This window comes from Agelaius phoeniceus, chromosome 12 (assembly GCF_051311805.1).
Source record: "Agelaius phoeniceus isolate bAgePho1 chromosome 12, bAgePho1.hap1, whole genome shotgun sequence".
Classification (NCBI taxonomy): Eukaryota; Metazoa; Chordata; class Aves; order Passeriformes; family Icteridae; genus Agelaius; species Agelaius phoeniceus.
The window spans coordinates 17,580,825-17,595,288 of record NC_135276.1 but is presented as its reverse complement, the minus strand read 5'-3'; the positions used below and the strand labels follow the sequence as shown (position 1 = coordinate 17,595,288).

General features: G+C 41.1%; 1 protein-coding gene across 2 annotated transcripts in view; it reads right to left on the bottom strand.

The window, feature by feature from the left end:
• The window catches only part of GAN (gigaxonin), a 39,319-nt gene that overhangs the window by 14,317 nt on the left and 10,538 nt on the right, over positions 1 to 14,464 (bottom strand). The window contains exons 2-10 of one of the 2 annotated variants that reach the window (XM_077184868.1): positions 11,336 to 11,450; positions 10,144 to 10,494; positions 9,475 to 9,692; positions 8,490 to 8,611; positions 7,871 to 7,990; positions 6,661 to 6,803; positions 6,183 to 6,319; positions 5,573 to 5,701; positions 187 to 296 (exon numbers count right to left, since the gene is read on the bottom strand). In XM_077184868.1, the coding sequence (XP_077040983.1) occupies positions 187 to 296; positions 5,573 to 5,701; positions 6,183 to 6,319; positions 6,661 to 6,803; positions 7,871 to 7,990; positions 8,490 to 8,611; positions 9,475 to 9,692; positions 10,144 to 10,494; positions 11,336 to 11,450 (1,445 nt within the window). Of the gene's footprint in view, positions 1 to 186; positions 297 to 5,572; positions 5,702 to 6,182; positions 6,320 to 6,660; positions 6,804 to 7,870; positions 7,991 to 8,489; positions 8,612 to 9,474; positions 9,693 to 10,143; positions 10,495 to 11,335; positions 11,451 to 14,464 lie in introns of those variants that run through there. The other variant, XM_077184869.1, reaches the window with a different exon arrangement.

Sequence of the window (14,464 nt, the reverse complement as noted above, 5' to 3'; positions counted from 1 at the left end):
CTGAACTTGTTACTGAAGAGCCCAAAACCAACCTGTGTGTTTCTGTATGTCCAGCATAATTCCCTTGAGCCACAGTGACAGAACAGTGTCCCAGCCTCTTATTCTTAAAATGTTCAGTCTTAGTACCAAGTATTCAAAATATTGGAAGGAAATGAGCATAAAGAGGTTTTTAGTCCTGGTTCTGACCTGTATCGAGATCTCCAATCACGTATATGCTGGCTCCGATGGGCACAGCTCCATACACAAAAGAAGAGCTAGTTGGGATACATAGGTTCTGGTCATTTAGATAAATCCACCTGTAAAAATAACAATTGAAAAACAGGATTTGATTTTTAGTGATCACATTTAAAAAAGTAATCCTGAGTCTTTTTGAAGCTGTATCTTTGACTCAAAAGCAGAGTTTACTTATTAATTTGTTATGTAAAGGGAACATTGTATAGTTTGGGACAGTCCTGGTTTCTCCTAGCCAGGAAAAGCAGCTGGTACTGCTGTATCCTGAAGTTGCTCAATTTCAGAATTGCTCCACTCATCTGTGTAATCTACCTATAATAAATTCTTCTTGCAGCCACACAGTGTGGTTCTGAAACAAATTCCTACAAAATGCTCCTGCACTTTTGCAGATGCTGTCACAGTTACCACACACAGACCCTGACATGTACAAATCAAGGCCATTTTAGGGGACTGTTCCTACACTTTTTATTAAATAATTTACAGAGAACATAAAGGTCTGAGAAACCTTTGAAAATCATCCCATATTTTCATGGCCATACCAGGTTAATTTGAAGGAAAAAGTTAGAAAATGCCCTCCCAGATACTGCTGACCTTTGAAAATTCTGCATCATCTGAACTCCTGATTCAGAAGTAAACCAGTCTTCTGGCACTCAAGGAGATGCTGCTCCATATCAATTATCTTGGAGATAGAAATCAATTTTTAAAGGGCAAATGAAAGGATTGGCTGTCCATTATTTTGTCTGTGCTGTACACTGAAGGATTAACGTTCTGCACAAAGCAAGGAAATGGTTTGTAGCTGTCATAGAGGAGGACAGATGAGCTAACAAGAGAAAAGGAGAAGTTCTCTACACTGGTTTAGAAACTCTCACAGATCAAAACAACTTGCACCATATTTCATTAGCTTCCTTCCCTTACTGTAGGAGGAGGGCACAGTATTTTCATTGCTTTTTTAGCAGCAAGTGACCTAGAATTCTGAAAACTGAGTAAGTAGCAGAGAAATGCAGAAGGAAGACTGGATTATTATTATTTTTTTAAAATTCTAACTATAGGACCAGATAAAGGAAGGGAAAAAACTCAGATCAGGAGTTTATCCACACTAGATACTCTGGGTTTTGGAGTTTAAATAAAAAACCTAAACCCACAGGGTGAGACCCAAGCATTTTCCTACTGTGAATCACCAAAGGACAGTATTAAAGTTTCTGTAGCTGCTTGTGAAAATTCATCCTCAGGCTTTCTCAACGTGAATGCTTTAAAAAACAGGCAGCACTTTTCAGGAACACTCACAGCAGCTTTAGCAGTTAAAACTAGGAAGGAACAAAGACAGGAAGGGCAAGGGGTCACGTTTCATCAGAATTTGACTAAGCTCCAGCTTAATGTGGGTTGTGCCTGCTGTTTGAACAGTATGGAAAAAACACCATGACCAAAAATTCCCAATCTTCAGGAATCTGAAAACAGTCCTTGGAACAGAACTCTTGCGTACTTCCCTGGGATGGCTCCGCTCAAACCCAGTCCAAGAGGAGCAGGGGGAGGCAAGTCCTGCTGCAACCAGGGGCAGAAGTGATGGCTCTGAAACTGGAACAGGCTTCCACCCCATTTAAAAATAGAAGGGAAGGAAGCCTAATTTCTTTCAGTCTTTAAGTGAGAGAAACAAAATGATCCATGCACACTGCTGTAGATAACGAGTGGGATGGGGGTAACTGCTTTATTTCCAAGTGGGAAGTAAATAAAGATGTGATACACAGCCAACATATTCCAGACACGTCACCTCAAGATCACCCCAGCTGAGAAAGGAAGCTTGGAAATGAATGAAAATCCACATTCCTCTCATCTGACAGTGCTGTCAATCAGTGTTCTCATTACATTTGCATAAGCACTTGCTTTTAATGAAATTCCTGCACACTGACTGGAAGAATGTTGCTAATTACACATACTATGTTACAAGACTGTTTAGTTCACTAGTTATATGCTGCTGAAAGCTCTTCCCTATTTCCATTATGTTCCAGTAGCAAAAAGAACATTGTAAAGGATATTTTACCAAAGTACTGCTGCTGAAAATTCTCTCTCACTTTTATCTCTCTTAGTACCTGCAAATTTTTGTAATTCCTTTTTGAATCATGAGAAGAAGGAAGAAATCCTACCCCACTTATAGACCACCAGGGAAAGGCAGCAGTGGCCATACACCAGCAGATCTTGCAAAGAATCCTGAAGTCAACTTGGGCTGTATTAAATATTTCCAACCATTCACATAGAAAAGAAAAAACCCGAGTGTGTACAGACATCATGCAATGATGCAAAATTGTATTATAAATTATGGACTCTGATAGAAAGTCTGACCCATCAAGGTCTTAAGTATGTGTTTAAGACTTCCTGCATTTTATGGAGTAGACCAACACTGGATCACTGAGTGAAGGATACCTTCACATTTCCATCTTCCATTTTCACATTCATTAAATCTGTTTTTAGCTTGATCGATATTTAAAAAAAACAGGATACAATGTACACAAAGCTCAATCTATAGCCTTTGAAAAAAAATCTACATCCTGCAAAAACTCTGCAGTCTGACATGCAGCTTTTTCTATCTTTGGGTTCACTTAAATCCACTCATGCACATGACTCTAAAGACAACCTGACAAAACATTTATTAATTGAAAAATCTCAGTTACAGCAGCACTTCAAGTATGAGAATTATTTCCTACATTACCCTGTTCACATTTCATGTAGATGCTACTATTTTGTCTCACTTCATTTATTCTATTACTTGTTTATACAGCACAGCTTAACAGGAGTCTCAATGTTTATTTTTTTTGCTAGTGTGAAGATCTCAGCATATCCCCAGTCTTTGAAAGGTCTGCGTCATGGTTAAGAATAACAATTTTGAAAGACTCTGCACTGTGAGTTATTTTAGAGTAAGTTGCTGTCAAAGTAAACAATATTAAACAAGTCCAGTCTTTTAATCCAATTCAAGCCAGAATTATGGCAGCTTACATGAATTAATATGTTTATATACTGATGTGAGTACATCCTTAGACATTCACTCTGAAGTAAAACCTGTAACTCAGACACTCAGGCTCTGGGTGCCTGGCATGATGCTGGAGCCTGTGCTCTGGCAATGAGGCCTGAGGCACACATGGAAATTTGTGCAGATGACACAGGTGTGCACTGCTGCACGTACCCCAGAACCAACACCATGCACAGCTGAACTCACAGGCCAGAGAGCTCTCTGCATCCACACACAAAGTGAACATAATGGAGCTCTCCACTTACTTAAAAACAGCTGGAAAAGCCCACAGCTCACTAAAAAGTATTGGCAAATAACTTTTGAAAAAGTCACTGTGAATTTTGGTTTGAGACTGCTAGAATTGATCTGCTACACAGAGCTCTGAGGGTACTGAAACCTGGGCTAACTGACAGACCCTGGAGCTGAGTGCTGGAACATAACTCAGAGACACTGCACCCTCTTCTGGCTACAGCACCCCTGGGCTGAGCTGGGGCCTCTTAAACCCTGGGAGCAGCTGCCACCATCTCAGCCTTCCCTGGTCCCCAATCTCCACAGAAACACCCCAAACCTGTGCCCTGCCTGCAGGTTCATGCTGAGTTACATTTCCAAGCTCAGACTGGGCAGTGGCAGAGCAGGAAAGCAAAGTCTGGTATCTCAGCTGCCCTCCCCACGTGCCTCCTCCATCAGCTCCATCAGTCAGCTCTGCTGCCTGCCCTGCCCCGTGCCAGCACAGCCTCCCAGCACACAGCCAGCACTCAGAGCAGCTGGGGCAGCTGCAGCTTTATCACTGCTCCACTGGGATCCTGCAGTGCTTGGGGATGCCACCAAGCAAGGACACAAAGCCGTGGCACTGTGGCAGGCGTGGCTGTGCAGTCAGCAGGTGGCACCATGGCAGCACCCAGGCTGGGCCCTCCCAGCTCCCCAAACTCCCCTGCATGGAAACTCGACCTGCATCAACCAGTGAAACAGGTCTGCAGCCACTGCTGAGGAACCATGAGCTATAACCTTCTGAAGAACAGAATCAGGCTGGAAATATTTTAAGTAAATCAGCTGAAAATAGCAAGTAGGAGAGTGGGGAGCACTTCTTTCCACAGTTCTTTCCCTTTCAAAGACCTCTTGCAAAACATTAATAAATTTCTGCCATTTCCCCAGCCTCCAGAAGGCTAGCAAACACTAAGGGAGCATCAGCAGCAACAGCCCCTCTGATCTGTCTGCTTCTTTTAACCAATTTAAAGGATGTTTTTCTTCAGCTTCATTTGATTATAGCTAGTTTAGACATCACTTTGAACAACAGAGAAGACCTCTTCATACAGAAATTAAAGTCTCTTTACAGCCATATCTTGCAAGAAAATTATATAATGAATTTACATCTACTGTTCTATTTTTGTGTCCTTTTATACAGGTCACTGTCATAAATCAGTCTTGATATTCTAATAAAGACATGCTAATCTCCTTCACTTGTCAACAAGCCTCGAAACATCTGACCACAAAGTCTTTTTAAAATTTAATTTATGAAAGAAGAATAATCCAATTTACCATTATATGCAAGAAAAAAGTCACTGGAGGAACCAAGCTTGTCAGTTATGACTGGAGAACAAGGTGACTAAACAAAAAATTCAATGTAAGGTAACATTTTGAATGGTTACCACATATAGTAAGTTGGATTCCACTACCAGAGCCAAGAGATAAAAAATTAAGTAATTGGAAGCAAATTCAAAAGAAATAGAAGGAGATGAGCCATGCAGTGTGGGGAGGTGCCTGTGGGATGTACAGCATCCATAGTGTCTTTCCTATGGCAAAAGCCTACATGGGTGCCATAAGCTATAAATGCTTGGAACAGAAATGCATCAAATTTCTTATCTCTAGTTTAGGAATTCCCTAAGCTGCAAATCTTTGGATAGGGTTGGATCATGAAGAAGTATCCCTGTATATACATACATTCCTCCACAGAACCATGGCATCATTTAGGTTGGAAAAGAGCTGCAATGAGCACTCAACAGGGAGCTGTGGGCACGAGCAGGGGTAGGGGCAGAAGTACCCTGCACTTGGGGAAATTGCAGAGTGCAGGGGAAGAGCCACAAACTCCCTGTGTGACCAAGGTGCTTCTCCTGTCCAGGGACACTCAAGACCTGGTGGCTCCAGGGATTTAGGCTTGGCACATTAGAGGGAAAAGTGGAGTGGATGGGCCTTCAGTAACAGCCAAACCGGGTGACAAAAAGTGAAATGAGCAACAGACACATGGCACAGACCTCATGTGAATCAGAGTGCAGGAACAAGGGGTGAGGGAGCAGGCAGATCACTGGATGGCAAGTTATTGTCTATGTTTAGAGCTGCAGCAGTTACCTTTTAAACTCATCATGATAAAATTCTGATTTGCATGTCACCATCTCACTGGCTTGGCTGTCGTCACGACTCCTGACCCCACCAAATACATAAAGCTCAGAGGCAACTCCACAGGCCACTGCCCCAAATCTGAAAATCCAAACAAGGAAAAAATATTAATGCCATGTATCAAAACCCTTTTGCAAACCCCTCTGAACTTTCTTCATCTTTTACTCTTTTATTTATTTATACACACAGATGCCTTAAATATCCAACAAGATGAGTCATGGATATTAATTGTAAGCACCTAATTCAGATCACAAAAAAAAAAGCCAGTAAAAATATTTCTCTCTAAAAATACTGTGAAGTTCCAATTGAACTATAATTGCTTGTTTTCACTTTGCATCAGGGAACTAGTGCTTGTAACATCAAGGCTATGTTTCTACCAAATTTGTATTTATTGCTTGGATGCTCGTCTTCACTCAGCCACATGTTAACTACAGCCACCACAACTCAGAAAGACCTGGTGAGATTCACAGGCCATCTTCACAGATTCATCAGAAAAAGGACACTTTCCTCCCATCAGAGGGTTGGAAAGCAATCTAGTCCCCCCAGTTCCATTTTCCCTCACCTCCTCTCTTTGAGAGGACAGATTGCTGTCCACTGCTGAGTCCTGGGGTCGTAACACTCCACAGATTCAAAGAGTTTTCCATAGGAGCCTCCACCCATTGCATAGATTTTCTTCTTCATAGCTGCATAGCAGCCAATCTTATGGAAAAAAAGAAAAATATATCTGAAATGACACACAAATGCACAGTATTGAGAGCTCAAAGCTGTCTGTACACACACACACACACAGAGGAATTTGGAATTTGCCTATACCCCATGTCAAACAATGCAAGGCATAAAAATGCTCAGGCACAGTTTTGTTTTGGTGTATAAAGAGAGAAGAAGCTGCTCACTCTCATTTCATTTTGAGACTATTTGCTACATCTTCTACTTGAAGCAAAGATTAAAATACATATTTTTATACATATATATACACATACATATATCTGCATTTACTATTTAACAAGAAGCAACACAATCATATAGGATGTTGTTTTTACCTTTCTAACCATGGTCAAGTCTGGCTGCTTGGTCCAGGTCCGGCTATAAATATCATAGCTCTCCATAGAGATCAGCTCCCTTTCACCATCCTCACCTCCCAGAATATACAGAATCCCATCAATCTCTACCACACCAAAATTATGTCGTGCCTAAGGAACATCAATAAAGTCAACATTGAAAAACATAACTGCCATTGTGAATAAATGAACACAATCTTATTTTTCAGACTAACTGTCTGCAAAGTGCTATTGATATTATGCCTGGCTTTTGTTTTGGTTTTTTTTTTTTTAATGGTGAAGTCCTAAACTTCATAAGCCTAAGATTATTAATTTAATCAACTAAACAAAACAAAGGGTATCAAAAGGAGAAAAAAAAAGGCAGAGTAGCAGAAGCCAAAGAGACCACAGAGAAATCTAAGAACAGAGCTTGGCCATATTGCAGTTCCCATAGTGGTGGTCTCTGCAATGAAGCTGTTGCTTTCAGGTCTCTCTAGCAGCAAAGCCTGGACCCATTCTCTGTGCAAAGGCAGCTCTTCTATTCTGTATGTATGAGCCCAGCTACCCCTCAGTCTCACAGCAAACATATTACAAGCAGGAAATTTAATGCATCATAACTAAAATTGTAGTCAAATCTACATGCCTTTGTTAACCAGAGATTGCAAAGAGGAAAAACCTGTGGTAAGCAACTTCTTAATAAACACCCTGTGCTGATTTACAAAGATAAAAACACAGGTGTATTAAGGATATATGTTTACAAATAACAAACTTTTACTTGTTGATGGAATGTAATTATGAAGAAGGAAGCATTAACTCAAACCAAACCTAAATATGTGCAAGCCAAGTTCTGTATGTTGGCCAGTCCTCTGTCCATCTTTTCTGCACAGTCCGATCCCTTTGTCCATCTCAGAGGTCTCTTGTTTTAGAAGGCCAGTATACGCAGAACATTAAGTATACTATAGGACTGATTCATTATGAAATTCCTGAAATTTTGTAGTTCATCTTACAGTTAGCTCTTCACCAATTGTTTAGTTTTTCCAGATCCAGCAGTCAGCATCAGACCACAAGAACAACAGGATATAAACAGAAGTCAGTCTGCAGCATGATTTTGAATGTGTAAGATGCAAGCGACTGGAGATTCAGAATAAAATTTTGCAGAAGAAAAGGAACATTTTGCCAAAGTAAAAACTTAAATCCCAACAGTTAGATAGAGATCTTGCCTCAAGCATTGGTGGTAAGGAACTCCATGAATTGGTGTCTGGATCATATTTCTCTCCAGAGCTTAGCGTTCCCTTGTTTTCATCCTGACCACCAAGCACAAATAAAAATCCTTCTGTAAAACAAAATGTAACATGATCTTAAGAACAGGACTCTCAAGAAGAGGACTCACACCTGCACACTGAGCAAAACAACATGAATGGTGAGCTGTATTCTGGAATTCACCAAGAGATCCAGACCAGTCAACAGGTCAGACTCTGGACTGGAGAAGGTAAAGCACATACTTACATCTGACTCAAGTCTGCCCCTGCAGATACCCTTCAACATATTCAGTGATGCAGCAACTAGAATTTACTTAAAACATTAAATACTCCTGGAGAGACAGATGTAGCAGATTCCCACAAAAGGTTGCAGGAATAGTGATTTTAAGACACTCAGATGACAGGGATTTTCACAGAATCGAGTACAGTTTTGGGCAGACAAAGGGGAAGCATGAAATAACCCCAGTGCAGTCAGTCTTGAAGAAAATATATTATTATAAGCTGTATGTCAGATTTTGAGGCACTGGTAAGTTTTCATAACATTGACTTTACAAAGATGAAGTTCCCCTTTACCTGCTGACAATACTCCATGATTGATCCTTGGAATACTCATAGGAGCAAGTTCAATCCAGAGCTGTCTATTGGGATCATAAAGAGGACACATACACCGCATCACTGAGGTTGGTTTCCGTGATCTGAACACAGGGTGGGGAGGGAACAAACAGAAACAGAAAGACAAAGACAGAGTTTTACGAGTTCACTGTTAACAGCTCGTGTCCAAAGCTGGCTTGTTCTTGTTTTCCTGTATATTCATCACGTGGCATTTCCCTGGTAAGGAGAAGATCCCCAAACCAAACATGTAAATTGAGTTTGTACAGACTTGGAGACATAAAAAGCTGATTCACTTCATTCCTACTGTATCTGCCTGTAACCTTTTTTACGAACTTTGAACGAGCTAAGAACTGATAGACAGTATTAGTAATGTCTGAGTAAAGTGATTCACAAACTGACATGCAAAATGTTATCTGAGGGGTTTACTATGCTTCTATTAAGAGCTAACATCTAAATGCTTGATTTATTTAAACAGGATTGAACCCTCCCTTCTGCTGCAGGGGATACTCCACAGAAGGAAGGGATTATAGTGTGGAACAGGAATTTTCACCTTTTCTCAGATGCACCTATAATGACTATATTTTTTTTTACAACCACATCTATTATAAACAAAACAGTTTAAAGCACATGTTCATTACCCCTAAGTTATGTTAGAGATGCTTTTCAGATCATCAGAAATGATTCTGTGTTTAAGTCTATTCAGTTTAAAAAAAATCTAACCAACACTCACTGAACAAACAACCCTACTCAAAGTTTACTACATGTTGAATGTCAGAAACAAAATAACTATTTATTGCTGAATCACCCCCAAAGGTATTTTAGGTGTGTCTGACCAACCTAAAACAAACTCAAATGATAGAGTAACAAGCAATAGGTGCACACATCTGCGTTTTCAGGGCGGTGGGCGCTGGCACCGGCACCAGCAGCCGCACCACTGCACACTTACACTCTCTCCTCCCCCCCAACAGTCACGATGCACTCGGAGTAGCCGCGGGGCTTGAAGGAGGCCAGCATGGCCTCTCCCTGCTGCGGGGGTGTCAGGGGGATGTTGTTGCACTCCTTGACGATCTCGCGCACCAGCGGCTCGCTCATCATCTGCTCGCGCAGGTACGCCGCGTCCAGCCCCGACACCCACACTGCCGACATCACGTCCTTCATGTGCACCTGGGACACGCACGGACACAAAGTCACCTCCAGCATGAGGCACCCGGACATGCAGATGCTTCTGTGCTTAGCAAATACTTGAGAGTTTTTGATACTGGCAAGCAATAAACTGTACAAGAGAGCGTTAGTAAGAAAATGCATCCAGTCCTCTAAGTTTCTCTATAAACATGCAACTTGCTTTCTCATCATGCAAACAAGATTATATCATCAAATGTCAAAAATGGTGCCTTTTTTTCTTAATGCCTATTAAATGATGAAGGCAGCAGAAAATATATCAACCACACAGCTTTCACTCTTTTACTGCAATGCCGTGGTCTGCATTTCAGGCAAAATTCAATAAATTCTGTAAGATTAGTCCTGAAAGAAACAGATCTATTTCAAGTTCCCACTGATTAGAATGAACACTCCAATTTGTGACATGTTCAAAATACAAACATTTGGATGTCCTGACCTTTCTGGATTCTGAATCATGAGAAATCCACCTAATCACCGCTTCAAAGACGTATCTTTCGTTTCCAACATTGAGCTTTTCCATGGACAGCACTTCTTTCAGTTTTTGAGGAGTCAGTTCCAAGAATTCCTCTGTGCTGCTGACATCTCGAAAGTGAGTTTCCAGATACTCTGAGGCAAGGTAGTGAACATGATGCAAACAATAGTGCAGTGCAAAGTCCCGAATACCAATACAGTTCTCAGCAGCTATGCAACCTTCTAAAAACTCACAGCAGAGAGTTTTTAAGTCTGTAAGCAGCAGGAGATCAGCTGCCTGTACCACATCTTGGATAGTTTCTTCATTTAGCCTGATCTGCAAGAATTAATTTAGAAGTTATAGCTACTATCACTCATTTGTTCCATGACATGCCTGCATTCATTACACTCATTCTCAGTGGCTGAAAAATTGAGTATTAATGCCAGTGTAAGAATCAGGAGAAACTGATATGACTGCTAACCATTAATTAATTAAGACAGGGTTGGAAAGACATTTGCTTGATAGAAGGTGTGGAGCAGAAATTTTGATAAGTTCCTGAAGTAACCAACCATAAAATTGCTCATCTCATCCGGGAACCTATAATGAGTTTTGCTGTAATAAATAAATAATTTTTTAAACACACATGCAGGAATGAATTTCAAGCCAAATCTGCCTTTTCTTTTTCTGCTGAAAGCTAAACTTGTTCACCAATCTTAGTCTGGTTGCAAATGAACTGGACACACTGACTTTAATTCCTGCTAAGGCTCCTGGCAGGCAGATGTGACCAGAGGCCAGAGAGGTGAGCACGAGAGGCAGGGAGGGAGGGAGGGTGCCCCGTGTACTGTAACCCTCAGTGATGGGGTCTCCACCTCTGAGCTACCAAAGCAGTCCTCTGTCACAGCTGACAAACACTGCCTGTTTTAAAGCAGATTACTGAAGGTAGCCACCAATTTTAATACCAGGATTTGACATTGACTCTAAATTTTAAAGTCCTCCCCTGCTACACAAGAAGAGGAGACAACTCCTGCAGAGCCTATTGCCTCTACTTCATATGCACAGTCCCACTCTGCAGAAGCTTTATCACAAAGCTTTAAACTTCTTTCAGGATAGCAGTGTTAAAATTCCAGTTATTTTGCCAAATAGTCCAAGTGAGGTTTAGGGGGTTTTAATACCATACCTGCCCACTGAAGATGTAGTCTAGTATCTCTTTCATGATATCAACAGATATCCCTTCAAGTTCAATCTTGTATGTTGAGCCATCATCCTTTGGAGGATTGTAATTCAATTTTGTTCTAAGAGAAGAGAAAAGGAAAAGAGCAAAGTTCAAAATCTGGGCATTGGTTGCTGTCAGTTTGTGAAGAATCTGAGATCTCAGAATATGGATCTCTTGGGCCACAACAGAGATGTTAGAACCTTTCAACGTGATGGAAAAACTGTCCCTTGAATTACCACATAGGTATGGCCTCTGATACTGCTCATTACATTTCCAAACTGAACAAATCTGTCAGCCTTGCAAACTACCCAGGCCATCAAAGAGCCTAAGTATGTTTTATCCGAGCTCATTCATCACAAGCATTCAAAAACTTCACTCAGACTTTCCAACAGAACAGCAGCTCTGCTGACAGATGAAACACAAGAATTTGCTTTGATAAAGGTGGGAAAAAACCCAAAGTAAAACAAAACCAAAACTTTTTTTACCAAGGAAGAAATAATTAGAGATAGCACATGTGATCAGAATATTCACTGGCAGCACAAACATTTGGATTGCATTACCATTTTGTGTAGTTTATGATGTTATCAGCCTAATGCTGTGCCTGGCTGTAACCAAGCCATGCACTCACAGTTGCAGGGAACAGCCCATGTGCTGCTCAGCAGGGCTTTAAATATTCATCTACATCAGTGGACACTTCACTTACAAGCCATTTCTTTAAACATACCAGGAGCACTGTGATGTGCCTGTGAATAGAATGGTGGAGGCATGGGGAAAAGGTGAGGAAGTAATAATAGCACAGCAGACACTTTGCTTTCCACCAGCTGTCACTGCAAACACTTCTTCCAGGACAGACAACTTTAAATGTTCAAAAGGGAGCAGCATCCACCAGTTTGGTGCCAACAGCCACAAGAGCTAATAAAAGACCAGTTTTTAACATATTTTTCCACATTTTGGTCAATGAAGAATACATTATATAAAGACAAGAAAGTTTGTTTCCCTACTTCTGTGTATATATAGTGACCTACATGTACACCACAGCACTCCAAAATAAAAGCTTTTACAACTTTTTAACATTCATTTGAATATATCCTTAGATAGAATCAGTTCCTTAATGTGAAAAGCTGTGGCTTTGCTAAGCTGAAAGGGTCCAGCCTCCTGCTATCCACACTCATGCTAAGCAAATACATAAATAGGTCTTAGCTAAGGGCAGATTCTGCCTCACTTACTCATATTGGAATAAATTAAGTTTCTCACAAATTAAGCTGTAACTCACATCAAATAAAACCTTAGTCTGTAAGGAGCTATTTTTAAGTGTGAATAAGGCCAGTAATTTTAGCCCTTTAGTTCATCATCCTTGTGGTCCTGGCTTCACATTCCTTTTCTACTCTGCAGAGCACCCAGAGATAGCGGTGCCCATGCAGCAGGGCTGGAGCTGCTTCACCCTGTCTGCACAAGTTACAAATAACAACAACAGCGTGGCGTGGGTTAGGAAATTGGTTATTTCCTAACATCTGGAAGGAGATTAGGAAAGTTCTGTGACTCCCATTAAAGCTCATGCTGCAATGGCAGGCCCTGATTTACAGCTTGTCAGCTGAAAACTCCTGCCCCAAATGTACATTTCCAGCAGAACAGACAATGTGTACCTCAACCCCAGCCATCCTTGCCCATGTGCAGTGTGCATTTTCCATGTCTGTAAGCTCCAAACAGAGCATATACACACAGGGCAATGTGCCCATAGACTCCTAACAGAGCAAAGGCTTATTTATACACATTTTCAAATCTAGCCAAACTACCTCCATTTACACCTGAGCTCTGGGATTCTTGGTTTGTAACAAAAGGCTCTTCTGGATTCCTAGGATGAAACTGTGTTTTCTTTCAATTTAACATAAAATGTATCAAGGTTCCCAGTGTCTGGCTTCCTTCAGCAGAAAAGACAGTTGGGTGATGCCTGGATCTCACATGAGTCAGGTACCTGTAAGTAGCTGTTATCAAATACACAGCAGTATCTACACAGAACCTGGGTGTCCAACACATTGAGGGGCTTGAAACAGGTCCAAGGCATCTAATAAGCATGTTGATGCCAGCACTAATGGGGAGATTAGGGAAAGGCCTTGTGCTATTTATCACTAACTTTCATCTTAGCATCACCTGTACACACCCAAGCTAAATCACCTTATTGCATGGACTTTACACGGACGCCTCCTGGTAACAAGAAAGTGTTGTTCAGAGTTTTTGGGTCTTATCAGGGTAGATGTTCTAATTACTGTGTACTTTTTCAGGCATCAACAGTTTGTGAGCTTTAAAGAAATGACCTAATGCAAAGCAAAAACACGAAGCCAAAGCAGAAAAATAACCTTGATAACAAATCAAATTACTTCAAAGTTACAGACACTTGTATCTAGGCAAACATTCACCTTATGCAAATGCTTCCCAGTTCAGATTAAGTTTTGCTCCTATTATCTGTCATGGGAAGCAATAATGATGCATGTGTCACATGATTTTAATTTGTTGGTTAATAAAATATAAGGTTATTTATTTCAGTACAAGTACTTCTGAGCTATGCCAAGAGAGCAATTCCCAAAGGCAGCTGGAGGTACTCCTCACATCAAAACTGCAGGACAGCTACTGCCTGTTGGAAAGAGGGGAGGAAAAATATGATGCAAGGACATGTTATAACCAGGTTTGGGGCTGGAAAAGTTTAAGAAAAAAAAATCATGAGTCCAAATGGAAAGAAAGCTGAAGGAGGAGAGAAAAGTAGGAGGTGTGCAAAGCAGAGGGCAAGGAGCCACATCTCCTCTTGCATCACCCAGCACCAGCTGTGACCTGCACCCACACCTCACCTGCAAACTCAGGCCTGGGCATCCCTGTCATCACACCAGAGACAGAACCAGAAAGTTTCCAAACATATTTGTTCCCAGCTCAGAAAACAATGGACAGCACATGGAGAAATACTTAACCCTTGCCTACTATCAAATTTCACTTTAGAAAGTAAGTTAGCAGTTATGCTTAAGCAGAGGCTTTCCAATCTGTCAGCATTCCAGAAGGAGGATACCTTCTTTCTGCCACACTCCTCCTCAGGGTGATTTATTCAGC